The 26,570-nt window shown below is 56.0% G+C and overlaps 2 protein-coding genes across 2 annotated transcripts in view; one reads left to right on the top strand and one right to left on the bottom strand.

Annotated features, from left to right (window-relative positions):
• Nucleotides 1-23,825, top strand: part of CBL (Cbl proto-oncogene) — a 106,899-nt gene extending 83,074 nt beyond the window's left edge. Inside the window, exons 13-16 of the mRNA XM_079789400.1 lie at nt 14,110-14,250; nt 15,409-15,509; nt 16,273-16,452; nt 17,144-23,825. Of these exons, the coding sequence (XP_079645526.1) occupies nt 14,110-14,250; nt 15,409-15,509; nt 16,273-16,452; nt 17,144-17,415 (694 nt within the window). The 3' untranslated portion in view covers nt 17,416-23,825. The remainder of the gene's footprint in view (nt 1-14,109; nt 14,251-15,408; nt 15,510-16,272; nt 16,453-17,143) is intronic.
• Nucleotides 23,712-26,570, bottom strand: part of MCAM (melanoma cell adhesion molecule) — a 5,662-nt gene continuing 2,803 nt past the window's right edge. The window contains 6 exon segments of the mRNA XM_079789206.1: nt 23,712-24,898; nt 25,307-25,424; nt 25,710-25,857; nt 26,001-26,072; nt 26,177-26,318; nt 26,395-26,568. Of these exon segments, the coding sequence (XP_079645332.1) occupies nt 24,869-24,898; nt 25,307-25,424; nt 25,710-25,857; nt 26,001-26,072; nt 26,177-26,318; nt 26,395-26,568 (684 nt within the window). The 3' untranslated portion in view covers nt 23,712-24,868.

Below are 26,570 nucleotides of genomic sequence, written 5' to 3' on the forward strand. Positions count from 1 at the left end.
CTAGTTGTAGGACTTCCATTCAGCCAGCTTTCAGGTGGTTGTGAATGATGGTTCTGTATTTTAGTAGTTATTTTGATGTGGTTGTGGGAGGCGGTAATTACCGGCGTTTACCTACAGTGCCATCTTGGTTCCTCCCATTGACCATTTTTTTAATCAGGTTGTTTGTGTTGAATTTTAGAAGTTCTTATCCTGGATATTAATCCCTTATCATATATATGATTTGCAAAAATTTTCTCCCATTCTATGGATTGCCATTTTGGTCTTGATGCAAAACTTTCATGAAGTCCAATTTGTCTATTTTTTCCTTTGTTACCTGTGCCTTTGGTGTCATTTCCAAGAAATCACTGCCAAGTCCAATGTCATGAAGCTTTTGTCCTATGTTTTCTTCTAAGTGTTTTATTTTAGAACTAGAGGCCCGGTGCACGAAATTCGTGAACGGAAAGGGTCCCTAGGTCTGGCCGGTGATCAGGGCCGATTGGGGCCTTCCTTCCCCTGGCTGCCGGCTGCCGGCCGGGGCCTTCCTTCATGCCACGCCGCCCCCTGGTGGTCAGCGCACGCCATAGCGAGCGTTCGAGCTCCAGGTCGGTCAAATTCCCAAGGGGACAATTTGCATATTAGCTTTTTATTATATAGGATTTATTTAATTTTAGGTCTTACATTTAGGTCCTTGCTTCATTTTGAGGTAAACTTTTTTTTAATATACGAAAGAGAGAGAGAGAGAGAGAGAAACATCAATGATGAGACAAAATCATTGATCAGCTGCCTTCTGCCCGCCCCCTACTGGGGATGGAACCTGAAACAGGGCATGCGCCCTTGACCAGGATCGAACCCGGGTCCCTTCAATCCACAGGCCAACACTCTATCCACTGAGCTAAACCAGCTAGGGCTAGTCCTGTTTTTTAACAAACATTTACAGCTATAAATTTACCCCTTAGCACTACTTTCACTGAGTCCCATAAGTTTTGGTTTGTGATTTTCCTTTTTATTCCCCTCTAAATATTTTCTAATTTCTCTTGTAATTTCTTCTTTGATCAATTGTTTAAAATATACTGTTTAAAAAGTATATTTTTTAATTTCCATAATTTTTGTTTGGGCTGTGAATGATTCTTCACCAGGATCATTGATGTTTCTCTCTCTCTCTCCCTTCCTCTCTGAAATCAATAAAACTGTATTTAAAAAATAGAATAGAGTAGCTACATCAGTTCTCCTTTAGTTGGTGTTTGTATGATCTTGGACCATCCTTCTGCTTTCTGTGTTCTTTCACTTAAGGGGTATTCTTATAAACAGCATATACATTTCCCCCTAAGTCCAATCTAGCAGCCTTTGTCTTATAATAATTGGAATATTTGTTTTCATTCTTTTTCCCATATTTTCTTGGTTCATTTTCCTACTTTCTCAAAGTAGTTTTAACATTTCCCCCTTTAATAATTCTTCTTAACAGTTATTCTGGGCAATCCTTTCATGTACCCTGGACTCAGTAGAGTCTGGCTCTTCACACTTTGCGTACATGTAATTTCCCACATACTTACTATCCAGTCTCCTCAACCCTTACTGCTTGCCATGCTTCTATCTGGAATCTTTTCCTTCGGCCCAAAGAGCTTCCTTTAGAGACAGAGCCAGAGAGAGCATACAGGCGTGGGGTGGGTGAATGTACGTGTCTCCCATCAGTGAATGCTCCCAGATTTCGTTTGATGGAAAACATCTTCTGTTTGACAGAAAATATCTTTTATTTCATTGTGACATTTTTGCAAGGTATTTTCACTGTATCTAGTATTACGCTAGAGTTACTGTCACGTGGAACTTTAAAATAGCAACGCCCTGCCTCCTGGCTGTCGTTGTTCCTGCTGAAAACGTAGCTGCTGGCCTCGGAGTGCTCCCTTAAAAGCGATGTCTTCTCTCTGGGCCTCCTGGTCTTGGGTCCCAGCAGTTTACTTTTTTTTCTTTTCTTTTTTTATAGATCAATGTTAATTTTATTTTGATGGATATACTATGGTTATGTATGCGTGTTCTTTTTTTTTAATATATATATATTTTTTTAATAAATCTTTATTGTTCAGATTATTACAATTGTTTCTCCTTTTCCCCCCATATCTCCCCATCACCCAGTTCCCTCCCCCCTGTTGTCCTTATTCATAGGTGTATAATAAGGGCCTGCTGGACAAAAAGGTGTATGATTTTTGTCCAGTCTCTTCCCATACCCCCCACACAGACACCCCTTTCCCCCTGAGAATTATCAATCCACTCCCATTCTATGCCTCTGATTCTATTATGTTCACCAGTTTATTCTGTTCCTCAGATTTTTAATTCAATTGATTTTTAGAATCACTTGTTGATAGATATGTATTTGTTGTTCATAATTTTTATCTAGGGCTCTTTTTCCTCTTTTTAAAGAATACCTTTCAGCATTTCATATAATACTGGTTTGGTGGTGATGAACTCCTTTAGCTTTTTCTTATCTATGAAGCTCTTTATCTGCCCTTCAATTCTGAATGATAACTTTGCTGGGTAGAGTAGTCTTGGTTGTAGGTTCTTGCTATTCATCACTTTGAATATTTCTTGCCATTCCCGTCTGGCCTGCATAGTTTCTGTTGAGAAATCAGCTGACAGTCGTATGGGTGCTCCCTTGTAGGTAACTAACTGTTTTTCTCTTGCTGCTTGTAAGATTCTCCCTTTGTCTTTTGCCCTTGGCATTTTAATTATGATGTGTCTTGGTGTGGTCCTCTTTGGATTCCTCTTGTTTGGAGTTCTGTGCGCTTCCTGAACTTGTAAGTCTATTTCTTTCACCAGGTGGGGGAAGTTTTCTGTCATTATTTCTTCAAATAAGTTTTCAGTATCTTGCTCTCTCTCTTCTGGCACCCCAAAAATTCGGATATTGGTACGCTTAAAGCCATCCCGGAGGCTCCTTATGCTATCCTCACAGTTTTGGATTCTTCTTTCTTTCCGCCTCTCTGGTTGGGTGTTTTTTTCTTCCTCATATTCCAGATCTTTGGTTTGACTCTTCGGGTGTGGTGGTCTACTCTGTATATTCTTTATTTCAGACAGTGTATGCATAATTTCTGACTGGTCCTTTTCCATTTTTTTGGTATTCTCATTTAGGTCCTTGAAGGTCTCTTCAAGTTTCTCAGCGGTTTTTAGAAGATTCTTGAGTAACCTTATAAATATGGTTCTGAACACTGTGTCATCCATTAGTTTGCTTTCATCTATTTCTCCTACTTGCGACATACTTCGATGTCTCCACATTTTGGCTGCCTCCCTGTGTTGATGGAGTGGCTTTGTGTGGTCAGTGACCTATAGGGGCCGGTAGCTCAGCTTCCCCAATCACCCTAGGTGGTCGCTCTTGGTACTCCCCTTTGTGGGCTGAGTGGAAAGTCTTGGTGTAGTTAAAATCCCTGATTGCTGTTGGTACACTGGGAGGAACTGATCTCCGGTCCAATTGGTTGTGAGGGCCTGCTGTGTCTATAACGGAAGAATTGCTGTGCTGGAGACACAGTAGGGCTTTGGTGCTCACTGAGTCTGCCTCTTGAATGTGTCCCTTATGAGAGTGGTTAAAATCTGGTGTCGTCCACACGGACAGAAAAGTCACTCTCACTCTACGACCAATGGCCGAGAGTCCTGTAGGCATCTGGGTCCCCCGCGTGTCCCCAGAAACTGGAGTTCAGAGAGGTTGGGATTGTTGGTATCACTGGCGGGAATTGATCTCCGAGTCAGTTGGCTGTGAGGATCAGCAGTGTCTCCGCTGGGAGAGCTTCTGTGCTCAGCTTGGATGGGGCGGAGTCTCAGGGTGGCGCAGACAAGCTTTGGTTTCCCATCTGCTCCGCCCTAAGAGGGGCGGGTTCTCCGTGCCCGAATTAATGGCTGCGCGCCTCTGAGAGAAGGCAGCTTTCGAGCCTCGCCCGCTGCCTAACAGACCAGTTTCTCCCCAGCTGGGCCTGGTTTTCAGTGCAGACCGGAGGTTTTGTTTTTCTCCCGAACGAGAAATCCAGTCACTGGGAGGGCTGTGCTCAGCTCGGATGGGGCGGAGTCTCAGAATGGCACAGACAAACTTGGTTTCCGTCCGCGCCACCCTAAGAGGGCCGGTTTCTCCGTGCCCTAATCAATGGCTGTGCGCCTCTGAGAGAAGGCAGCTTTCGAGCCTCGCCCGCTGCCAAACAGACCAGTTTCTCCCCGACCGCAGCTGGATTTCGGTGCAGTCGGGAGGTTTTCTTTTTCTCCCAAACGAGAAATCTAGCCACGCAGTGTCTGCTGCCCTCCCTCTCCGCGCGCTGTGAGCAAGCCTGCCGCGTATTCAACCGCCCGCCCTTTCCGCGCTCACGGATCTCCACAGCTCCTGAGGCTCAGCGTCCCCCTCTCTTTTTTCTCTAGTTGTAGGTTTTCCACTCTGCCAGCTTTCCGGTGGTTCTGGATGGTGTGCGCTCTGTTTTCCAGTTGTAGTTTCAAAATTGTTGTGGTAGGCAACAGTTAGGTGTTTACCTTATGCTGCCATCTTGGTTTCCTTAATATATATTTTTTATTGATTTTTTACAGAGAGGAAGGGAGAGGGATAGAGAGTTAGAAACATCCATGAGAGAGAAACGTTCAGCTGCCTCCTGCACACCCACCACTGGGGATGTGCCCGCAATCAAGGCACATTCCCCTGACCGGAATCGAACCTAGGACCCTTCAGTCCACAGGCCGACGCTCTATCTACTGAGCCAAACCGGTCAGGGCCCAGCAGTTTTCTTAATGTCCTTGAGGTTTGTGGGCTTTACTCCTTCTTGTGGTTAGATGTTGCTAATGGCTTAGAAAATTCAAGCCCACTGTTTCTTAAAATATCCTGAGTATATAGTCTCTCTCCTCTCTTGCTGGCCCTCCTGTGCCCTAAAGGCCGGCTTCTCACCATTCCTAACGTGGGTGTCATGCTCGTTCTGTTTTCTTTTTTTTGAATAGTTCCTGCTATCTTCCACTTCCTTTATCACTTTGCAGTGTCTAATCTGCCCTAAGTCCATCTATTGAATTTGTATTTTCGGATACTATGGGTTTTATGTTGTTGGGTTTTTTTCTTTTGTTTTAAATCCTCACCCGAGGATATTTTCCCATTGATTTTTAGGGAGAGTAGAACAGAGAGGGAAAGACAGAGAGAAACATCGATGTGAGAGAAATGCATCGATTGGTTGCTTCCTGCACGTGCCCCAACCAAGGCCCGGGGCAGGGAGGAGCCTGCAACCAAGGTACATGCCCTTGACCAGAATTGTACTCAGAACCGTTCAGTCTGCAGGACGACGCTCTATCCACTGAGCCAAACTGGCCAGGGCCAGATACTATAATTTTAGGTTCTAGAATTTCCATGTGATTTTCAAAAATGTATTTATTTTATTTCAGGGCTAGCATCAGCTTTTTTTAAATATTTTTAAATAAATCTTTATTGTTCAGATTATTACAATTGTTCCTCTTCTTTTTGCTTTTTCGTTTGGGTGTTTTTTGCTTCTTCGTATTTCAAATCTTTGACTTGATTATTGCCTTCCTCTAGTCTGCTGTTGGATCTCTGTATATTATTCTTTATTTCAGTCAGTGTATGCTTAATTTCTAGTTGGTCCTTTTTCATATCCTCAAGAGTCTCACTAAATTTATCGGTGGTTTCTAGAAGATTATTGAAAAACCTTATAACCGTGGTTTTGAACTCTATATCCAGTAGTTTGCTTTCCTCCATTTCTGTCATTTGTGACCTGTTTCTTTGTCTCTGCATTTTCGCTGCTTCCCTGTGTTGATAGAGTGGCTTTGTGTGCTAGGTGTCCTATAGGGCCCTGTGGCTCAGCCTCCCCAATTACCTGAGGTGGACACTCTTGGTGCAGCCCTTTGTGGGCTGTGTGCACAGTCTTGTTGTAGTTAAGCCTTGATTGTTGTTGGTATCACTGGGAGGAATTGACCTCCAGGCCAATTGACTGTGAGGATCAGTTGTGTCTATGATGGGAGAACTTCTGTGCTGGAGACACCCTTATGAGGCAAGACTTGCTTCAGTGGGGCTTTGGTGCTCACTGAGTCTGCCCCCTGAGTGTTTCCCTTATGGATCTGAAGAGTTGTAATCTGGATGGTCCCACTCTGACCCCTGGGTACCCTGGCTCTTGGATCTCCAAGGAGGTGCTAATTTAGCCTCTGCCTGAGGCCACCCAGCAGGAGCTACGGAGAGATCTGCAGATTCCACTTCTTTGTTTGGGTTTTGGAGGTGCCCAGATGAGGCCCAGCTGTGAAGCAATGCAAGCTGCTGTGGGGCCTTGGGCCTTCTTTTGGATGTTCTGGGTCTCTCTGACTCAGCTGCAGTTTGTTAGGTAAGTTTAGATTTCAAAGGAACAGGCCATTCATATGCAAAAGCCTCTGCGCACAGCTTGGATCGGGCGGAGTCTCAGGGCAGAGCAGACAGAAGTGGCTTCCCGTCAGCCCTGCCCTAAGAGGCCCCCAGGTCTCAGTGTCCCTTGGTAATCACTGCAAGCCCCTCTGAGAGAAAGCCGCCCTCGAGTTCCACCCGCTGCCAGACAGTCCAGTTTCTCCCCGTATGAGTCTGGGTCCGCAGAGTCTCACCCGGAACTGGAGTTCAGAGCAGTTGGGAGCTTGTGTCTCCCTGCTGGTTGAAAAAGCCAGCTGTGTCCTCAGTTGCCAGCCCTCTCCGCGCACATGCACCTCCGTACCTCTGCCTTTACTTCCGCAGTTCCTCTGAGTCTCAGTGTGCTTTTCTCTTTCCTTCTAATTGTAGAATTTCCACTCCGCCAGCCTTCCTGTGGTTCTGGATGATGTCCGTTTTGTCTTTTAGTTGTAGTTTTGAAGTGGTTGTGCGAGGCAGCAAGTTCAGGTGTTTACCTATGCTGCCATCTTGGTTTCTCCAAAAATGTATTGATTTTAGTTTTCTAATAAAAATTCTTCCTTCTCTGTTCTTACTGAACACATAGTTATTGGAAAGGCCTGCCTGTTACTCCAGCTGGCAGTACAGCCAGCGTCTGCTCCTCCTCGGTGGCTGCTTTTGCCTGAGGAACCAGCACCCGCCTCCAGGCAAACAGGTCAGGGGTCAGTATGACTCCAGGCACACGGGTCAGAGGTCAGCCTGACTCCAGGCACACGGGTCAGGGGTCAGCCTGACTCCAGGGAACCTGCAGCACAGGTGAACCCTCCTCCTCGGCCCTTCCCTTCTTCAGGGTTGTGGCCCCTCACAGATGGGCCATCCTGACACCCCGAATTCCCCGCCTGCTGAAACACCCTGGAAACCCCGGGCGTAGCGTGGCGCTTCCGTCAGTTTGCTCCCTGCTCCGGAACCCCGGCCGCCTCTCGAGTCCTGGCTGTGCGGCTGCTCTCCAAAGCCTTCTTCTTTTTTTTTTTTTTAAATTTCGTTATTGATTAAGGTGTCACATATTTGTCCTCATCCCCCCATTCCCATCCCACACCCCTCCCCACGGATGCCCCAACCCCCTGTTGATCTTAACCATTGGTTAGGCTCATATGCATGCACACAAGTCCTTTGGTTGATCTCTCCCCCCTCCCCCCACCTTCCCCTACCCTCCCTCTGAGGCCCGACAGTCCGATCGATGCCTCCTTGTTTCTGGGTCTGTTCTTGTTCATCAGTCTATGTTGTTCATCATTTCCCCTAGATGAGCGAGATCATGTGTCACTAGAGATATCCTTATATGAACTGAATGTGAGATGAGCAATAATAGTTATGCTGACAGGCAAATGAATCAGTCTGTAGTGAGTTTCTGGACCAACAGTTCTTTTGAGACTCAATATCAATGTCCACCAGTTCCTTATGTGTACATGTCGGCACTGACCCCTCAGCTCTGGATGGTGGACAAATGGTGGTAAAGCAGGTTCGATTCCCTCTGGTTGGGTCTCGGCCGGACCCAGGGGCACAGCTTCATCCGGACCCAGGGGCACGTGGCCTCACCCGGACCCAGGGGGTGCGTGGCCTCACCTGGACCCAGGTGCACGCGGCTTCCCCCGGACCCGGGATCCAGCCTCACCTGGATCCAGGGGCACATGGCCTCACCTGGACCCGGGATCCAGCTTCACCCGGACCCAGGGGCGCATGGCCTCACCCGGACCCAGGGGCGCGTGGCCTCACCCGGATCCAGGGGCACACGGCCTCACCCGGACCCGGGATCTAGCTTCACCCGGACCCAGGGGCGCGTGGCCTTACCCGAACCCAGGAGCCCACGGCCTCACCCGGACCCGGGAACCAGCTTCACCCGGACCCAGGGGCGCGTGGCCTTACCCGAACCCAGGAGCCCACGGCCTCACCCGGACCCGGGATCCATCTTCACCCGGAAACAGGCGTGCGTGGCCTTACCCGGACCCAGGGGCACATGGCCTCACCCGGGCCCGGGACCCAGCCTCACCCGGATCCAGGGGCACACGGCCTCACCAAGACCCGGGATCCAGCTTCACCCGGAAACAGGGGTGCGTGGCCTCACCCGGGCCCGGGACCCAGCCTCACCCGGATCCAGGGGCACACGGCCTCACCCGGACCCAGGATCTAGCTTCCCCCGGACCCAGGGGCGCGTGGCCTCACCTGGACCCAGGGGCGTGTGGCCTCTCCCAGACCCAGGGTCGCGTGGCCTCACCCGGATCCAGGGGCCCACGGCCTCACCCGGACCCGGGACCCAGCCTCACCCGGATCCAGGGGTACATGTCCTCGCCCAGACCCAGGATTCAGCTTCACCCAGACCCAGGGGCGCATGGCCTCACCCGGGCCCGGGACCCAGCCTCACCCGGATCCAGGGGCACACGGCCTCGCCCGGACCCGGGATCCAGCTTCACCCGGACCCAGGGGCGCGTGGCCTTACCCGGACCCAGGGGCACGTGGCCTCACCCAGGCCCGGGACCCAGCCTCACCCGGATCCAGGGGCAGACGGCCTCACCAAGACCCGGGATCCAGCTTCACCCGGACCCAGGGGCGTGTGGCCTTACCCAGATCCAGGGGCATGTGGCCTCACCCGAGCCCGGGACCCAGCCTCACCCTGACCCAGTTCCCAGCCTCACCCGGACCCAGGGGCGCGCGGCTTCACCCGGATCCAGGACCCAGCGGGGTTTCGTCTTCTTGATCCCATTTCCTGTTGGTCAATTCCATCTCAGCAATTCCTTCGGCCATTTTCTCAGAGCTCCAGGGCAGCCGCCGCAGAACTCGTTGGGCCGTGGGCTCGGCGAAGCTCTGGTGTGCCCGGTGCGCGGCGGTGGGCTGGTCCGGGGTGGCTGCGTCGTCCCTTGGGTCTGCAGCGGTGGCCAGTCGCCGAGCGTGCGCACCTGGCTGCTTCCGGGGCGTTGAGATTCTTGAAGGACTCGAAGGTCAGCAAGCGCGGAGTCTCCCACCCCATGTCTCCCAGTGGCTCGTCTGTCCGTGCTCGGCAGCGAGTGGAGCCTTCCCCTCAGCCGGAGACCGCCGGGGGAACTGCGCCGAGCACGTTCCACACCGCCATTGTGTCGCCTGAGCCGTAGTTCTTAAAGTGTGATCTTTGGGTCACCGGCATCAGCATCATCCCGAGTACCCCTCTCTTTTATTCTAGTTGTAGAGCATCTGCTCAGCCAGCCCTCCGGTGGTTCTGGATGGTGTCTGCTCTGCTCTCCCGTCGTAGTCTCAAAATTGTTGTGGTAGGCAACAATCAGGCTTCCGCCCTATGCCTCCGTCTTGGTCCTTGTTTGTATAGTTAAGTCTTGATTGTTGTTGGTGTCGCTGGGAGGAATTGTCCTCCAGGCCAATTGGCCGTGCGGACCCTCTGTGTGTATAAAGGAAGAGTTGCTGTGTAGGAGACACATTTATGGGCCGGGTCTTGGTGCAGCAAGGCTTTGGCGCTCACTGAGTCTGCCTCTTGAATGTGTCCCTTATGGGAGTGGTTGAAATCTGGTGTCATCTCACACCGACCACTAGATGTCCTCGTTTCTGGGTCTCCAATAAGCCTTCTTGGTTTTAATTGATTGGGGTGACATTGGTCACCGTGGGCATGTAGGTTTCAGGTGTGAGTTTCTGTGACCAGATCTGTATTGCATGGTGTCCCCACCACCCAGAGTCAGATCCCCTTCTGTCACCTCATATTAGGCCCCCTTCTCCCCAAACCCATACGCCTTCCCTGTGGCCCCTGCCATGTGCTGTGTGTGTCCGCGAGTTTCAGTTTCAGATCCCACATGCATGAGATCATACGGTTCTCAGCTCTCTCCCAAGGCCTTTCTCTTGTATTTTATCGTGCTTCTTCAGTGGCTGTTCCGGGCAGGTGGTTAGATGGCTTGTTGCTTGGCCATGGCTGTAAACATGTAAAACGTATCTATGTTTTCGATCAAGATAGAGTATTATACTCTCTCTTTTTTAAACTTAGCATTGTATCTTGGGCATTTCTTTCTATTTAAAAAGTTCTTCAAAATCTGTACTTTAAATGATTACATATATAATGTGACTATTACTATCACATATTTTAATTATCCCCCCATTGGTGTATATTTATTTTGTTTAAAAGCTTTACTGTAATAAATTTTTGATGAACATTTTTGTACATAATCAGAGATGAAGCCAAAGTAGAATTTCTGTGACAAAAGATGGTGAATGTTTTAAAATATGTGCTGGGCCCTAGCTGGTATGGCTCAGTGGATAGAGAGTTGCCTGTGGACTGAAAGGTCCCAGGTTCGATTCTGGTCAGGGCACATGCCCAGGGTTGCAGGCTCGATCCCCATTAGGGGGCATGCAGGAGGCAGCTGATCCATGATTCTCTCTCATCACTGATGTTTCTCTCTCCCTCTCCCTCCTCTCTGAAATGAATGAAGATATTTTAAAATAAATAGTGAGTAAATAAAATATGGAAGGGACAGCATAGGACAGAGAGCAGGAGGCTTTGGGCGTGCCTCTGGGACCTGTGAGCCGGGTGCTGACGAGAGCAGAATGATTCTGTCTCTCATTGATGTTTCTATCTCTCTCTCTCCCTCTCCCTTCCTCTCTGAAATCAGTAAAAAATGTATTTAAAAAATAAAATATGTGTTGGCAGAATGCTTAATGAGGAGGTGCACTTCTATATTTTTATCAGAGGTCCGATGCACGAAATTCATGCAAGAGTAGGCCTGCCTTCCCCCGGCTGCCGGAGCTGGCTTCCCTCTGGCACCGTGACCTGGGCTTCCCTCGCAGCCCCGGCTTTGTCCAGAAGGTCGCCTGTAAGGGCGTCCGGTCTAATTAGCATATTATGCTTTTATAGAGAGAGAGTAACATCATCAACAAAAAGAATTATAATTTAAAAATTTTATTGCCCTTGTAATAACTTTTTTCTTTTTATGGAAGTAATGTGCTAAGTATAGAATATATAGAAAGTACAGACAAGCACTGCTGAAGAAAGGGAAGTCATCCATAACTTACCTCAGTTAGCATGTGATGTATGTTCACTGCCATTCTGTGTGTACAGAATCATACTGCACATGCTGTTTTTCACCAGGAGTATCTCGAACATCTTCGGATGTCATTGCATATTCTTCTACAGCAGTGATTTTCAAATTATTTCAGTTGCTTGCAAAGCAGAGGAGCTGACCTAAGTGCGCTCTCACTGTGGGAATAGATAAGACCTACTGTGCAGGAGCAGAGACCTCTGAGGCTCTGACCAGAGCCCCTGAGGCACTAAGGGACAGTCAACTTCAGACGGGTGTGGCGGGGGGAGAGTTAAAATGTATTCAGCTCCTTGTTATTTAACAGGTGGTTGCCTGTCGCTTAGTATCCTATATAATAAAAGGCTAATATGCAAATCATCCAAATAACAGAACGACTGGTTGCTATGACGCGCACTGACCACCAGGGGCAGACACTCAATGCAGGAGCTGACCCCTGGTGGTCAGTGCACTCCCACGGGGAGCGCCACTCAGTCAGAAGCTGGGCTCACGGCTGGTGAGTGCAGCAGTGGTGGCGGGAGCCTCTCCCACCTCCGTGGCAGCGCTAAGGACGTCCGACTGTCAGACATCCCCCGAGGGCTCCCTGACTGCAAGAGGGTGCAAGCCAGGCTGAGGGACACCCCCCCCAGTGCGTGAATTTCGTGCACCGGGCCTCTAGTTATAAATAATGCTACAGTGGACATCCTTTATTTTTTCCTCAGGGAAATTCCTAGAAATAGAATTTCTGAGTATAAGGGTTTGTATGTTTGGTTAAATACTTTTGCTGAATTACACTCCAGAAAAGTTATAGCATATATTTCTTTATTTCCAAAACTATGTAAGAAAGTATCCATTTAAAAAAAGAAAACAACAAAAAGAAAATACCCATTTTCCTACATCTTCACCAATACTTATTTTGTTGTTGTTTTTTGCTAATCTTTATGGGTTGTTTGCCTCCCACCCTCCAAACATTTTATTATGAAAAGTTTTAAAACATAAAATGAAAGATTTTTTTAAAATATATTTTTATTGAATTCAGAGAAGAAGGGAGAGGGACAGAGAGATAGAAACATCAATGATGAGAATCATTGATCAGTTGTCTTCTGCACGTCCCCTACTGGGGATTGAGCCCACAACCCAGCCATGTGCCCTGATTGGGAATTGAACTGTGACCTCCTGGTTCATAGGTCGACGCTCTAGCTGGGCAAGAGTGATAATTCGTATATTCCCCGCCTAGGTTCTACCATTAGTATTTTATTATGCTCGTTGGGTCACACGTTTATCTATCTGTACTTTCACCCATCCGTCAATCTTTCTTACTTTATTGATGCATTTCCAGGCACACTGTAGATACCAATACAGTTCTACTTCAAAACTTTAGCATGCAATGCACAAATAATAAATGTAATATGAAGACATAAGAAAAACTCTGAAGTGAGATTATAGGGGATGGTCATCTGTTAGGTTTCTGTAGCACTTCAGTTTTTTTAATAAGCAGCTTTTGCTTTTATAATTGGGAAAATAAACATCAAGTAAACCTGACTGAGAAATCCAGTAGGTGCTTCTTGGACTCTTTAGGGTGTGCAGAAGGCACAGAGGGAGGAGAGGCGCACGCACTCCCGCTCCCAGAGCCGTTGTCCCGTGTGCGCTTCTCACAGGACTGCGTGGGCTGTTATTGGTTCCATGTTTCCTCTCCGCCTAGTCTCAGAGAGTGGGTGACAGGACAAGTCCTGTTTAACATTGGAGAATCATGTGAGTGCAATGGCCAGGTCCCGGAAGGCCAGGCCTGGAAACTTGGGGGTGGTCCCCGATTTGATGCTGACTGCCACGGCACTTTATATCTTTTTATTTCCTACTAGTGACCCGGTGTGCGAAATCGCGCGTCCCCGCCCACTGCCCCGCCTTGACACCCTACCCTTTCCCCCCAGAGCTCGAGTGCACCTGGACCCGCCCCCAACCCCTCCGGCCTTCTCTGGCTGCTTCAAGCCCCGCCCTCGGTTCCATAAGTCAGCCTAGGGTTAGTCCCACCTCCTCGGGGCACCTCCCCGCTTCCGCCCCATCTCCGGAACAACGTGGCAGCTCCGCCCCGCTGTGGACGCAGCCTCCTGCTGAATGGTCATTACGGCGTGAAGGCGTCACGGCCATTAGCATATTAGCTCTTTGTTACACAGGATTTTTCTTGCACAGTATGAGTAGGAAACCTGTTTATGCTACAAGATAAGACACGAGAAAGCTGTCAGCAGGCTGTGACATTAGAGCTGAGGTGTGCGTGTTGTCAGGAAGCCGCCTGCTGCTGCTTGTTTTCTGCCTCGCGAGAAGCCAGCACGCAGCGCTCGACGGTCCACTCCTGAGGGGGCTGCCTGGGGCACAGCCCTCTCCCAGTGCACCCCCTCACCTCTGCATAGCAGCCTCACCTTGTCGGTTAAAAGTGAAAATTGAAGTTAGTGTGTTTTATTAAAATTTCCCCCTTTGTTGTGTTTATTGGGGTGACGCTGGTTAGCAGAACCACATAGGTTTCAGGTGCACAGCCTACAGCGATCCTCTGCACACTGCTGTGTTCACACCCCGAGTCGTCCCCCCCCCCCCCCCCCCCCGCTAAAGGAGTGTTTCAGCAGGCGCCTCCCTGAGCAGGAGGGGGGCTTCCCTGGCTGGCACCCATTTCTCGTCACATCGGAGCGGTGGTTGTTGTGAAGACACTTGTTTGATGCGGAAGGTTTTCCAGCTTCCTTCTTCGCTTTCTTTTCTGTTTTATTCCTCTTCCAGACCTCTTCCTGTGCCCACGCTGCCGCCCGGGGCGCAGTGCGAGAGCGAGGAGGACGCCGAGTACATGACGCCCTCCTCGCGGCCCGTGGGCCTTCCGAAGCCGGAGGGGAAGCAGCCCTTCGAGACCGCCCCGAGCCTACGGTGGGTTCCCAGCCGCCCGCTGGCCTGCTGCTGCCACGCAGCGTAATCGAGCCCAGTTACAGCTCAGGCTGTAAGCAAACCTACTTCTGTCCCCTCAACACCACAGCAACCTCACACTCACACAGCAACCTCACACTCACACCACAGCAACCTCACACTCACACCACAGCAACCTCACACTCACACCACAGCAACCTCACACTCACACAGCAACCTCACACTCACACAGCAACCTCACACTCACACCACAGCAACCTCACACTCACACAGCAACCTCACACTCACACAGCAACCTCACACTCACACCACAGCAACCTCACACTCACACAGCAACCTCACACTCACACCACAGCAACCTCACACTCACACAGCAACCTCACACTCACACCACAGCAACCTCACACTCACACCACAGCAACCTCACACTCACACAGCAACCTCACACTCACACCACAGCAACCTCACACTCACACAGCAACCTCACACTCACACAGCAACCTCACACACTTACCCTCGCACGCACACCCCCGTTACCCTCACACGCTCACCCCGTTACCCTCACACGCACACCCCCGTTACCCTCGCACGCACACCCCGTTACCCTCGCACGCACACCCCGTTACCCTCGCACGCACACCCCCGTTACCCTCACACGCACACCCCCGTTACCCTCGCACGCACACCCCGTTACCCTCGCACGCACACCCCGTTACCCTCGCACACACCCCCGTTACCCTCGCACGCTCACCCCGTTACCCTCGCACGCTCACCCCCCCGTTACCCTCGCAGGCACACACCCCCGTTACCCTCGCAGGCACACACCCCCGTTACCCTCACACGCTCACCCCGTTACCCTCGCACGCACGCCCCCCCGTTACCCTCACACGCACACCCCCGTTACCCTCACACGCACACCCCCCCGTTACCCTCACACGCACACCCCCCCGTTACCCTCACACGCACACCCCCCGTTACCCTCGCACGCACACCCCTGGTACGCACACAGGAGTGGGTTTCCCGCCTCTCAGTGACACTGGTGAAAGGATGGTGCTGCCTTGATGGGGTCGGGCTCCAGAGCAGCAGTGAGGGATGGGTCTCAGTGAGTCCGCGGGTGACAGGCGTGTTTCTGAGACCTTGCTCTGCTTTCTTCCGGGTCAGAGCGGGCGGCGGCGACCAGCAGGTGGACGGCAGCACCTGTGAAGCCATGTACACCCTGCAGCCCCCGGGGGCGCCGGCCGGCGCAGAGGGCAGCTCCGTTGGTGAGTGGCTTTCTGCTCCCTGAGGTCATGGTGGCCCCGGAAGGAGCCCGTGGCACTTGGCTGGTGAGACAGCTTGATCTGAGCAGAAAATGATTGGAAAGAATTTTATTTGCAAAATGTATTTTACCCGCGGACAGTACACCCTCCTCTTTTACTTCCTGTTCGCACAGCCAGTCTCTGCTTTCCCTCCTTGCAGGGCCGGGGCCCCGGGTGGCAGCTCCCTGCACCCCACTGCTTGTTGTTTATGTGTTCATTTCATTGATTCCAGAGAGGAAGGGAGAGGGAAGCATCGATGCTGGGAGAGAATCATGGATCGGCTGCCTCCTGCACGCCCCCCACTGGGATCGAGCCTGCAACCTGGGCATGTGCCCTGACCGGGAATCGAACCCGGGACCCTTCAGTCGGCAGGCCGACGCTCTTCCCACTGAGCCCCACCAGCCAGGGCGCTCCCATTGCTTTTTAGCATCGATGAACTTCTTTGGTGTGGGTGGTGAGTCCCGGGCCGCGCACAGGGCCCTGGCCGTCGGAGTGAAGTGCAGAGAGGGTGCTGGGGCATGTGCGGGGAGGGGAGCTGCAGGCCTGGGCTAGGGTTAGTCCTCCATCTCTTTTATCTCCACCCCCAGGCCTTCCGTGGTGTGTGGCCCACAGGAAACATGTAGTGACGGCTGACTGTACATACGTGCACGGGTGACGGATGCCCTTCTGTTGCGTGTGTTTAAGGTGAAGTATGGGAGGCGAAGGTAACACGTGCACTTTGCTCTAGGTGAGGGGGACGTGGCTGCAGCCCTTGCCAGCGTCGGCCCCGAGGAATCGGAAAACGAAGATGAGGGCTACGACGTCCCTAAGCCGCCCGTGCCCGCAGCGCCGGCCCGCCGGACGCTCTCCGACACCTCCAAGGCCAGCCCCTCCTTCGGCTGGCTGGCTCTGGAAGGCGACCCCGCAAGTGAGTCTCGGGCTGCCCGGCTCCTCCTTGGCGCTGAGCGGCGATGCCTGCCCACCTGGCGACCAGGAGCTCGTGGCCGGAAGCAGTGGACGAAGAAGTCCATCCGAGGGGGGGAGCTGGGCTGGGCCCCGAATTAGGAAGTTAAACTGTAGTCAGACCCTGGGATCTGGCCAGAAATGAGGTGTTTCCTTACACAGTGGCTCCCCCAGCGCCCGTGGCGCCTCTGAGGGTGTGAGGACAGTGGCCATTGAGCTCGATGGTTCAGGCCACGCCTTCCGGACGCGGCCCCCTCCCGGGAAAGGGGTGCTGGCCGGGCGGCGCAGTTGGGCCTGACGGTCAGGGCTGTCTTCCTGGGCTGTGGCTGCTGAGGGCGGCCGTGTGCAGCCTCCAGGCCGCCTTGTTCATGCTTCACCCGAATGGTGCTCGTTTCTGCTTTGTTATTTGCAAAAGGAGAATTGTCGTGCCTCCTCAGAAACACTTAAAAACGACTCCAGGCCGTGCGGCGTGTGTTGCCGTGTGGATGAGGTGCTGTGGCAGCAGTGGGAGAGCCAGGAGGGCAGGTGTGGGGTGTAGACCAGCCTTGGACGGAAGAGCCTGTGTCCCCGAGGGCGGCTGGCCGCACGTTGGTGTTACTCCTGCAGTAGCTAAGGTCCCCCAGGTTTGCAGACATTTTCTTTCTTATTTCTTCTAGACTTCACGGAGGGTTCCCCAGTTCCCGAGAGACCCCCCAAGCCATTCCCTCGGAGAATCAACTCTGAGCGCAAGGCGGGGCCGGGCCAGCCAGGTGCCACGGCGGCCACCTCGCCGCAGCTCTCCAGCGAGATCGAGAGCCTCCTGAGCCAGGGCTACTCCCACCAGGACATCCAGAAAGCCCTGCTCATCGCTCACAACAACATCGACATGGCCAAGAACATCCTCCGCGAGTTCGTGTCCATCTCTTCTCCCGCCCACGTGGCCACCTAGCACCCCTCCGCCTGCGCTGGCGAGGAAGTGGCTGGGCTCCCCCGGGCGCCGGGCAGGGGCTCCCCCGGGCGCCGGGCAGGGGCTCCCGGAGACTTGGCAGTGAGGTCGGCCCTGCTGTGGGCATCCCTGTGGCTGGGCTTTCAAAGCGGTGGATGAACATGGAGCGGCTGTGCTTGTTGTCTGGGTTGGGGAGTGCGTTTGGAGGCTCTCAGGCCCCACCCAGAGCGGGGGGCGGGGGGGGGGGGAGCGGCGAGAGGAAGGAGCGCTGCGCTCTCACCCAATGGGAGACCCAGGGCTTTCCTGGGCGAAGACTGTGGCTGTGTCAGTCTGTCTGGCTGTGTGTCCTGTGATTTTCGGACGAACCTGCTGTCTCCGTTCATCCCGGGCGGGGAAACCAGCACAGGGGGTTTCGGAAGGAACCGTGTGAAAACTTCCTGCGCCGGGGTGTCCCCCACCCCGCGTGTGCGGCGCAGCACCCCCAGGCCGGCCGCTCGCCGTGGCTCCCGTGTTAAAGCCCCCGTCTCCTCTCCCTCCGCTGGCTCACAGGGTGCTCCGGTGCATGGGTGCTGGTGGGTGTGGAGACGCGGGAAGGACGGTTGATGGAGCAGCGGCCGTGTCGCTCCAAGCGTTTCTATGGGAACATGGAGGGGCTCCGTTAAAAGGCGTCGCGGTGACCTAACGACAGAACGCCTGCCTGTGGCAGAGGCCTCGGCCCCCAGGCCCCCCGGAATGAGTCGGGGCCGCCGCCCTGATGCGGGGGGGGGGCGGGGGGGGGAGCATTTATCCTCAGTGCGGCTTCTGGCCGACGCCCTGAAGCTTCCAGAAGCCGCCTCACATGCTCTTGACCGTGTTGTCCATAAAATGCACAAACAGACCATTGGGATCTGTTTGGTCAGTGTTTCTTCCCAGCGAATCGATTCCGCTTATACGGGCGCCTCCTGGACCGGCAGCCTGGCGGTGTCCCCACTGACGGCTGTCCTGGCCCTTCGGGTGTGGTGCCAGCCCGGTGGTGGCACAGCGTTTGCTGGGGTGAGCGCCCGTCCTGTGCCCCGCAGCTCGGTTTTCTCTGGTGCCTGTGATTTGGGGAAGGTAGGGTACCTTTGCCTCCTCGTCCCCCAGGGCCTTGCACACTCGGGCGCCTGTGCCCACAGTGGCTAGACGGCACTCACTGTGCTCAGGACTGCCGTCTGACCGGCTGACAGCCCGGCATGCGACTGCAGGTTCCCACGCAGATCTGGCCCAGGTGGAGCCCTCCCCCTGCACCTCCCCTCCCCCGCACGCCCGCCCCCGGGCTCAGCCAGCTCCGGTCTCCTTAGAGCGTTTGCCATCCTGTCATCTGTCGCTAAACTTCTAACTCTTCCCTCGCCTCAGCTCCTCGCAGGCCTGCGCTCTGACCCTCTCACCTGAGAGCCGCTCATGCCTCGTGGTGGGCAGTGCGGGCCCCTGGGATTTGCATGTTCCCAGGGCCTCCTCCGCTGGGCACAGCTCAGCGCCCTCCGTGGGGTGAGGACGGGGAAGTGGCAGCGATCGGAATCAAAGACGGCACCGCCTTCCGGCGCCAGGATAGGGCTCATTGTGGTAACACCGGCGTGTGTGTTTTGTTATGTTGGAGCCTTCGGACAAAGAACTGAAGCACATGGCGCTGCCCACGCCTGTGGTCCGGGAGACCGCGGGCTCTGCGGCCCTCTCCCTTCAGAGCGCTGTCCTCCTGCGGGGCCCCGGGCAGCCCTTCCCTTCCCGGCCCTGGTGCGGCTCAGGGTCCCTCCTGCCTGGCCTGTGGGCCTGCTGGGGAGCACGTGGTGGTTGGACATTGTCTGGGCCTCCAGGGTTCAGAGCGCCCTGCGAGGGTCTGTCCTGGATGGCGCCCCGAGGTCCCGGGCCCTGCAGGCTCCCGTGGCTCCTTCTGAGGGTCTCCAAGTGTGAAGTCCTGCATTCTCTGACTCAGGCCCTAGCAACTCCCTCCTCAACTCCATCTGTGTGGCAGGTTTTAACTCTTTGGCTCTGCTGGGCATTTCACCACAATCCCTTTCCCGGCGGCTTTATTTGGAGTTTGCCGTTTCTGACAAACTCCTCTCTTCCCTTCTGTCACCAATGAGTCTTCTCTCCGACCGTCAGGTGGACAGGACACTTCGCCTCCGCGGCCCCTGTCCTGGCGTGCGGCAGGCTGTTCTGTCACCCAGCCTCCTGCTTCCTGGCTGCTTTTTCCTTATGCTCACCCTCGGATAAGTTCTTGTTGATTGTCAGAGAGAAAGGAAGGAGAGGAGAGAGAGGAAGGGGAGAGAAACGATGGTTGCCTCCCATATGCACCCCGACCAGTGGATTGAACCTGCAACTGATTGGTGTCCGTGACGACTGAACCAACCGAGCCACCGGCAGGGCCCTGGTGCTTTCCGTAGCCTGCCTGCCACCTGGGCCGGCACCCGCCCGCCATCTCCCCTGACGCTCCCCAAGTGGGAGAAACTGGGCCGCGGGATGTTCCTCCCTGTAGGTAAGGAGTGGGCTGGGCATGTATCTGTGTTCTCTCTGTAAGAGCAGACGGCCATCTTCCGGCCACTCTTCCAGCCTCTCTCCCCCTGCCCTCCCCCTGCCCTCTCCCCTTAGAGCTCTCTCCCCACCTCTCCCTGCCCTCTCCCTCTGCCCTCCCCCTCTGCCCTCTCCCCCACCCTCTCCCTCATCCCTCTCTTCCCCCCTCTCCCTGCCCTCTCCCTCTGCCCTCCCCCCCACCCTCATCCCTCTCTTCCCCCCTCTCCCTGCCCTCCCGCCCGCCCTCTCCCTCTGCCCTCCCCCCCCACCCTCATCCCTCTCTTCTCCCCTCTCCCTGCCCTCTCCCTCTGCCCTCATCCCTCTCTTCCCCTCCCTCCCGCCCGCCCTCTCCCTCTGCCCTCCCCCCCACCCTCATCCCTCTCTTCCCCTCCCTCCCCCTGCCCTCTCCTCCTGTCCTCTCCCAGGCCCTGCTTCCCTGTCTCTCCTCGTACAGACTTTCAGCACAGGGCCCAGGTGCGTTGTCTGGCTATTTTGTGGATAAAAACATTTGGGGGTGGGGTGCTATTCTTCATACTTGAAGTATTTATTTCTTCTATAGAAAAGTGAGATATTTTATGGTCCAAAGAGCAAATTTACAAATGAATTTTTGTAAATTTGCTTGCAAAGTAGGGACCCAGCTGTATGTTCCCTTCACAGCACTGTTAACAAGATCTAGGCCTCCCCCCCTTTTTACTGAGGTGTAATTGACATAACATCCTGTTATACGATCACCAAGATCTCACTTTCCCTGTGACGAGCTTTTAAATGTCCTCTCTGGACAGCGCCCACACAGCACGCGCTGTCCCCTCCCTGCGGGCGGGCGCGGGGCCGGCCTGCCCTTCTCGCCCGCGATGGGTGGCCGCCTGTTCTCCCCCGTTCTCCGGCCGCCGGGTGGGAGGCTGGCGGGGCTGGTCCTTGGCCTCTTGGCCACTTGCACTTGGCCCTGAAATAGCCCTTCCCAGTGCGGGCGCGGCCTTCCTCCCAGCCCTGGGTGCGCCCGCAGACCAGGTCAGGGCTCTCCGTTGCTCCCCCCTGTCTTCCGAGCCGTGGTCCTGTCTGGGAGGGTCCCCAGTGGAAGTCAGGGATCCCCTGAGTGTCCTGGGGGTGGAGCCTGGGGGTGGAGGGGGTGTTGGCTCGGAGCGCACGCCAGGCGGAGTGCAGTCCTCCCGCGGCCCAGCCTCCTCGTTGGCAGTCTCCCTGCCGGCCTCTGGGCCCCTCACCGTCTCCCATCCTATTTGGAACTTGTCTGTAACCCTTCACAAGCTTTGCAGCTAACTAGCCCCGGGTCTCAGCATGACCGAGGCGTGGGGGAAGGGGGTATCTCTGGGTCCTGGCCTGCCAGCAGGTGTGTGGTCCCCTTGGAGTCGCAGAACAGACTGAACTCAGTTCTCCGAGGTGTCAGCCTGTGTCTCGAGCGCTCAGGGTCCTAGAACTCAGCACCACAGTCGGGCTTCCTCCTCCTGGCCTTCCCTCGGGGCTCTGGGGCGCGCCCACAGGACGGGCTCTTTAGAAGCGCACACGGCGGGCGGAGGGGGTGCGCCGTGGAGGAAGGTCCAGGGTGCATCTCGGACGATCCTGCTTGGGGATCACAGGAGTGGTCAGGGTGAAGGCAGGAGGGAGTTCAAGGATGCAGGCTGTTTCCCAGAGCCCGGCTGACCCCTGCCTGGACTGGAGCTGGGCCAGCTGCACCTCGGCCTTTGTCCCGCCTGGCAGTCTGCTTATTGGGTGATGGGCCCCAGATGCTCCGTGCTCCCCCCACGTGGCCTCTCGGTTCATAGTCTCCAGAAAGAACATGCTCCCAGCATCCTGATGGGAGTCTACCCCGCTGTCCGCCTCCCCCCGGGCAGCAGTGCTCCCCCGGGGCGTGGAGTCCTCACGGGGGTGCCGGTGGACAGGGGGGTGCCGGTGGACAGGTGGCTGAGAACACCGTGGGGAGAGCTGCTCTCCCTGCTTCACTGAGAGGAGGCAGCTGTGGGCTGTGCCTGGGCCGGCAGGAAGTTCCTAGGTTAACGGATGCAGGTTGCTGTCTGTCCATTTTCTGTTTTCCTTCCCTTTATGGTCTTGGCGTCCAGCATTTCTTCCTCTCTCGTTAGGACGCGTCCCTCCGGTCTCGGAGCTGGTCTGTCCGGGGAGGCGGGCGTTCCTGCGCCCTCGGGCACTCAGGGTGTTCAGCCCGTTCGTGAGAGCGAGAGAGCGTGGCACAGCTCTCTGCGGTCCCTCCGGGGAGTCCAGGGCGGACGCAGGGCCCGCCTCCCGCCAGCTTGCTGCTGCAGAGGCCGCTTTCACAAGCTGCTTGCGCTTGCCCGAGCCTTTGACCTTATTCCTCTCGCCCTAGAGCCCGTCCTGTCTAGGCCTTTCGCAGTCACACCTTGCCAACGATTGGAGCCGCTAGGTGTCTGCAGACGGAACCTAATGGCCCAAGATGAGCCCGAGGCCTGCGGGGGGGGGCGGGGGGGGCGGTCAGGCCTCCCTTGAGCTCCAGCCCGGAGGACCAGGGAGCACCCTCCGGGCCCAGGAGGGCGGTTTCAGGGGGTGACAGCACAGGAGGAAGAGGGGAGGGGGAGGGGCACTGCATGGGGCTCAGTCAGGTGGGACGGCTGCCCTTGTCCCGTGCCTGAGACAGACGTTCCCTCTCTGCCTGTCCGTCTGTCCATCCGGAGCAAAGGCCGAAAGCCAGCCTCACGTCTGCCGGCTCAGCAGCTGAACAGATCGGCAGAGTTCTGATTGCCCGGCCTGATTCTTGATTAGAACCAACAATCACCGTGAGGCCTCCGTGCCGCCTCTCCCAGGCCCTCCTGCCCAGAACCAGCTGTGGGGCCGGAGGCTGCTCAGCACCCGCTGTGGGTCACTCGCCTCTGACCCTTGGTGACTGGAGGGGAGCCATCCTCACCTCTGGAGGCTGAAGAGGCAAAGCTGCTTGTGGGTCCTCAGTCCACGTGCTCTCTGCCGGGCGGGGGGGGGGGGGGGGGCGCGGGGGGCTCCTTTGCTGTTGGGGTGAGAAAGTCCAGGGCCCCCCCACCTTGCTCTCAGCAATGTTTAGTGTCTTGGCCGTGACCTGCTGAGCATGTGGCTAGGCAACTATGAAGTACCTCCTACGCCTGCTTCCTGGCTGGGTGATTTAGGGTTTTTAACCTTATATATCTTTCCCTTTATTTAAAACAAAGCAATTTTTAGCACACTGAAGAAAAAAAAAACTAAACATTTTGTGCCTTTCTAAGGCAGAGCTGTACCCCAGGCTGCATTTTAGAGCTTAATATGGACATAGCAGCGTCTCCATTCTGCTGAGTGTCAGCCCCGGGGGGGGGGGGGGGCAGTGCTGGGTGTGGCTGCGACGCGGGGCCCTCTCCCCACGCCCCACGCCGTGGTGGGAGACTGGTTCCATCAGGTCTCAGCCTGCGTGTGCTCTGGCCGCAGTGTCCCGGACCCGGGCCTGCCGGTCATTCAGGCGTCCCGGCCTCCAGGCCAAGGCAGCGGGTCAGGCCTCTCCTGCAGGTGGCTCCCCTTTCCCTTCGGTGGGTCCTGACCTGCCTCGACCTCCTGCCCGGCGGAGCCTCCGAGCGCGAGCAGCGAGTGCCTCGGGCTCAGCTTCCCGGAAGGGGCAGCAGGGCTGTGACCACAGCCTGTCCTCAGAGCTGATCTTAGAAGTGTCATTAATGTAAGAAACTTTATATTCGTGGTATTTAATCTTTCTCACTTGGGAAGAATAAGAAAAACAGAAGGTAAATATTCCTACGGAGAAGAGCAGAGCTTTAAGATGTCCATGTTCAGGTCTGTCATACTAATGTTATTTATTAATGTTTCCATTTATATACAGTGAACTAAAGAGCTTTTTCAAGCACCCACGTCTGTAAAGTATTTTTAAATAAAGTTTCTTTTGTTGTAGTTGACCTGAGCGCTCGTCTTTGGTGGGGATGGAGGGCTGACGGGGGTGAGCGGAGCACTGTGCCTCAGCAGGTCCGTGCCGCCGTCCCCACAAGGCCGCGTGGCCCCAGGCTCTCGGCCCTGCCCCTGAGCAGGGGCCACCCTGGGGGCTGGAGCCGTGGGGCGGGTTCCTCTTGGTGCCGGTCCATTTGGAGCCCAGGCGCTGTGGTTCCCGTGGAGAATGAAACGTGTGTACGGTTTCCCGGACAACTAAGCTGTGTGTGTGTGTGTGTGTGTGTGTGTGTGTGTGTGTGTAAAGGGAAACTTTGCAAGTTTGACACACACCCTAACAAAACCACACACACACAAATACACGCTACACCCCAAGCTCTGGCCCATTTCCCAGCCTCCCTCTAGGGCCCTTCCTAAAGGGGTCGAGGCCCATCAGCTCAGCTGAGGAGTTTGGTGCTAGGGTAACTCTAACCCTAATCCCTTAAAGGGCCGCAGGGACCCCTCTGTCCCCGCTCTCACCCAAGTGAGCAGCTCAGGGCCTGACTAGGAAGCGGCTCCCTCACTGCTGGGACACGGCGCGAATCTGAAGGGATGACACCAGCTCCGGGCTCCACCAGGGAAGGGGGTCCCAAAAGGGGGCCCGGCCGGCCGGCAGGCAGGCAGCTGCTTCCGGACACTGCCAGGTCCACGGTGGAGCCCGCACGCCTCCCGCCCCGGTGGAGCGCCGGGCGCAGGCCCCTCCCGCAGCCACAGCGGACTGGGAAGGCGCCCGGACTCCCTGGCTGTGGGCAGAGGCAGGCTCAGTCCATAACTGAGCAGAGGGGTTCTGGCCGAGCGAGGCCGCCTGGGGTGAGCGCCACTCCACAGGTGGACAGTGTGGTCCCCCGAGGAGGGCCGCCAGGGCCCAGCCAGTCCACTGGCCCTGCCAAACGGGGGGAGGGAAGGGGGCCCTCTGTCATCCGCGGTAGAGGCTTTGGTGACCATCTGAGTGTCCTGAGTGCCGGGCCGGGCGAGCAGGGGCGGCGGCGGAAGGGGCAGGAAGGGGTCCAGCTCGGCGCTAGTGCCTCAGATCGATGTACTTCTCCCCCTGCGAAGGGGAAGGAGGAGAGGAGCATGGAGACGTGACGGGCAGGGGCGAGCACCAGCAGGGGGGAGGCACCCGAGCAGCAGCTGATGAGCCGGCGGTGCAGCAGCCGCAGGGCGGGCAGGAGGGTCTCGGCCCCAGGTCAGATGGGCCCCACGCAGGTCACACCTCGGCCTGAGCCACAAGCACTTTTGGAAACGGTGACGGCGATGGGAGGGGTCTTTGCTCTCAGTGCCGGGAGCCACCCTGTCCAGGTCCCTCAGCCACTGGCCTGGCCCTACCACCTGTGAGTGTTAGGAGGGGGTGCGGCCTGCTCTGACGGAGGGCAGTTAGTGTCGGGGGACGAGGCCCGTGAGCCCTGGGCGCCAGCCCTGGCGCTGGGCAGGCCCTGGCCGCAGCAGCCGCTCCTACCTGGTCTCCGGGCGCCCTCTGGTCAGCGCGGCTGCCCTGTAGGAGGCCCATCTCTTCAGGGGGCTTATCTGACTTAACTTCAACTACAAATGTGCTCTTATGAGATGGGGGCAGCGTTCTGGGGGGAGGAAGGGAAGCAAGAGGTTGGCAACTCAGGGGGCGAGGGAAGGGCGGGGCTCTGGGGAAGGGCTTTGTCTGGGGGGACCCGAGGGACGTGGTGCTCTGGGGCTGGCGGGGGAGGGGGGTGTGGGGGGAGGCAGGTCATGAGGGGAAGGGAGAGCGCGATGGATGGAGCGTGGCCGGGCAGGGGAGCGGGAGCACGCAGACCCAGCGTCAGGCCAGCAGGGGACCGGGGAGCAGTGCGCTGGGTGACGGCGAAGCAGGCAGGGCGAGGGCGGCTTACATCTCCTGTTTGCCCGACCGCCCGCAGGGCAGCTTGCCCTTCTTGTAGAAGAAGCAGAGGACGGCGCCCAGCAGCGCCAGGACCAGCAGGCTCACGGTCACGGCCGCGATGACCACGCCCTTGCTCTGGGGCTCGGGCAGCTTCTTCTCTGTCCCACAGAGACACTCGGTCACCCCTGCCCCGCGGCCCCGCTCCCATCGCTGCCCACCCACCCGGCCGCGGAGAGGGGCTTCCGGGGCAGCGGGCAGAATGGGGTGCCCGGTCGGCTCTGCTCTCGCCGGCCCAGCTCACCCGTGGTGGTGCCGTTGGCTCTGGCGTGAGGCCCGACGGTGGCGGTGCTGAGCCCAGTGCTTCTGTTGGAGGCTGGGGAGACCCACGAGAGGGATGGGGTGGAGGTTTGGAAACGCAGGAGCCCAGGCCCACGCGGGGGGGGGGGGGGGGGGGGCACCCCGCGGGGCAGGCCTTACCCAGCTCCAGGAGGAAGAGCGTGGTGTTCCTGCCCAGGGCGTTGGAGGCCACACACTCGGCGCCCGTCTCCACCAGCTCACACGGGGTCACGCGGACACTCAGGAGGAGGACGCTCTGGGGGCCCTGGTCGTGCTCGCTGGCCTACGAGGAGGGGCAGCGGCTCAGGGCGGGGTGGGGGGTGGGGGGCCCGGAGCCCACAGGGCCAGACGCTGCTCACCCTGCCGCCCACGCTCCAGGCGATGGCGGGCCGCGGATGCCCCGACGCCTCGCAGGTGAGGTTCAGCAGCGCGTTCTCCCGCACCCGCAGCTTCCTCTCCTTCAGCGCCATCCACGGGGGGCCTGCGGGGCGGGGCGGTGAGCCACACGCCCCTCCTCCCCCAGGGCCCGTGGGGC

Source organism: Cnephaeus nilssonii (genome assembly GCF_951640355.1).
Source record: "Cnephaeus nilssonii genome assembly, chromosome: 13".
NCBI classification, from domain to species: Eukaryota; Metazoa; Chordata; class Mammalia; order Chiroptera; family Vespertilionidae; genus Cnephaeus; species Cnephaeus nilssonii.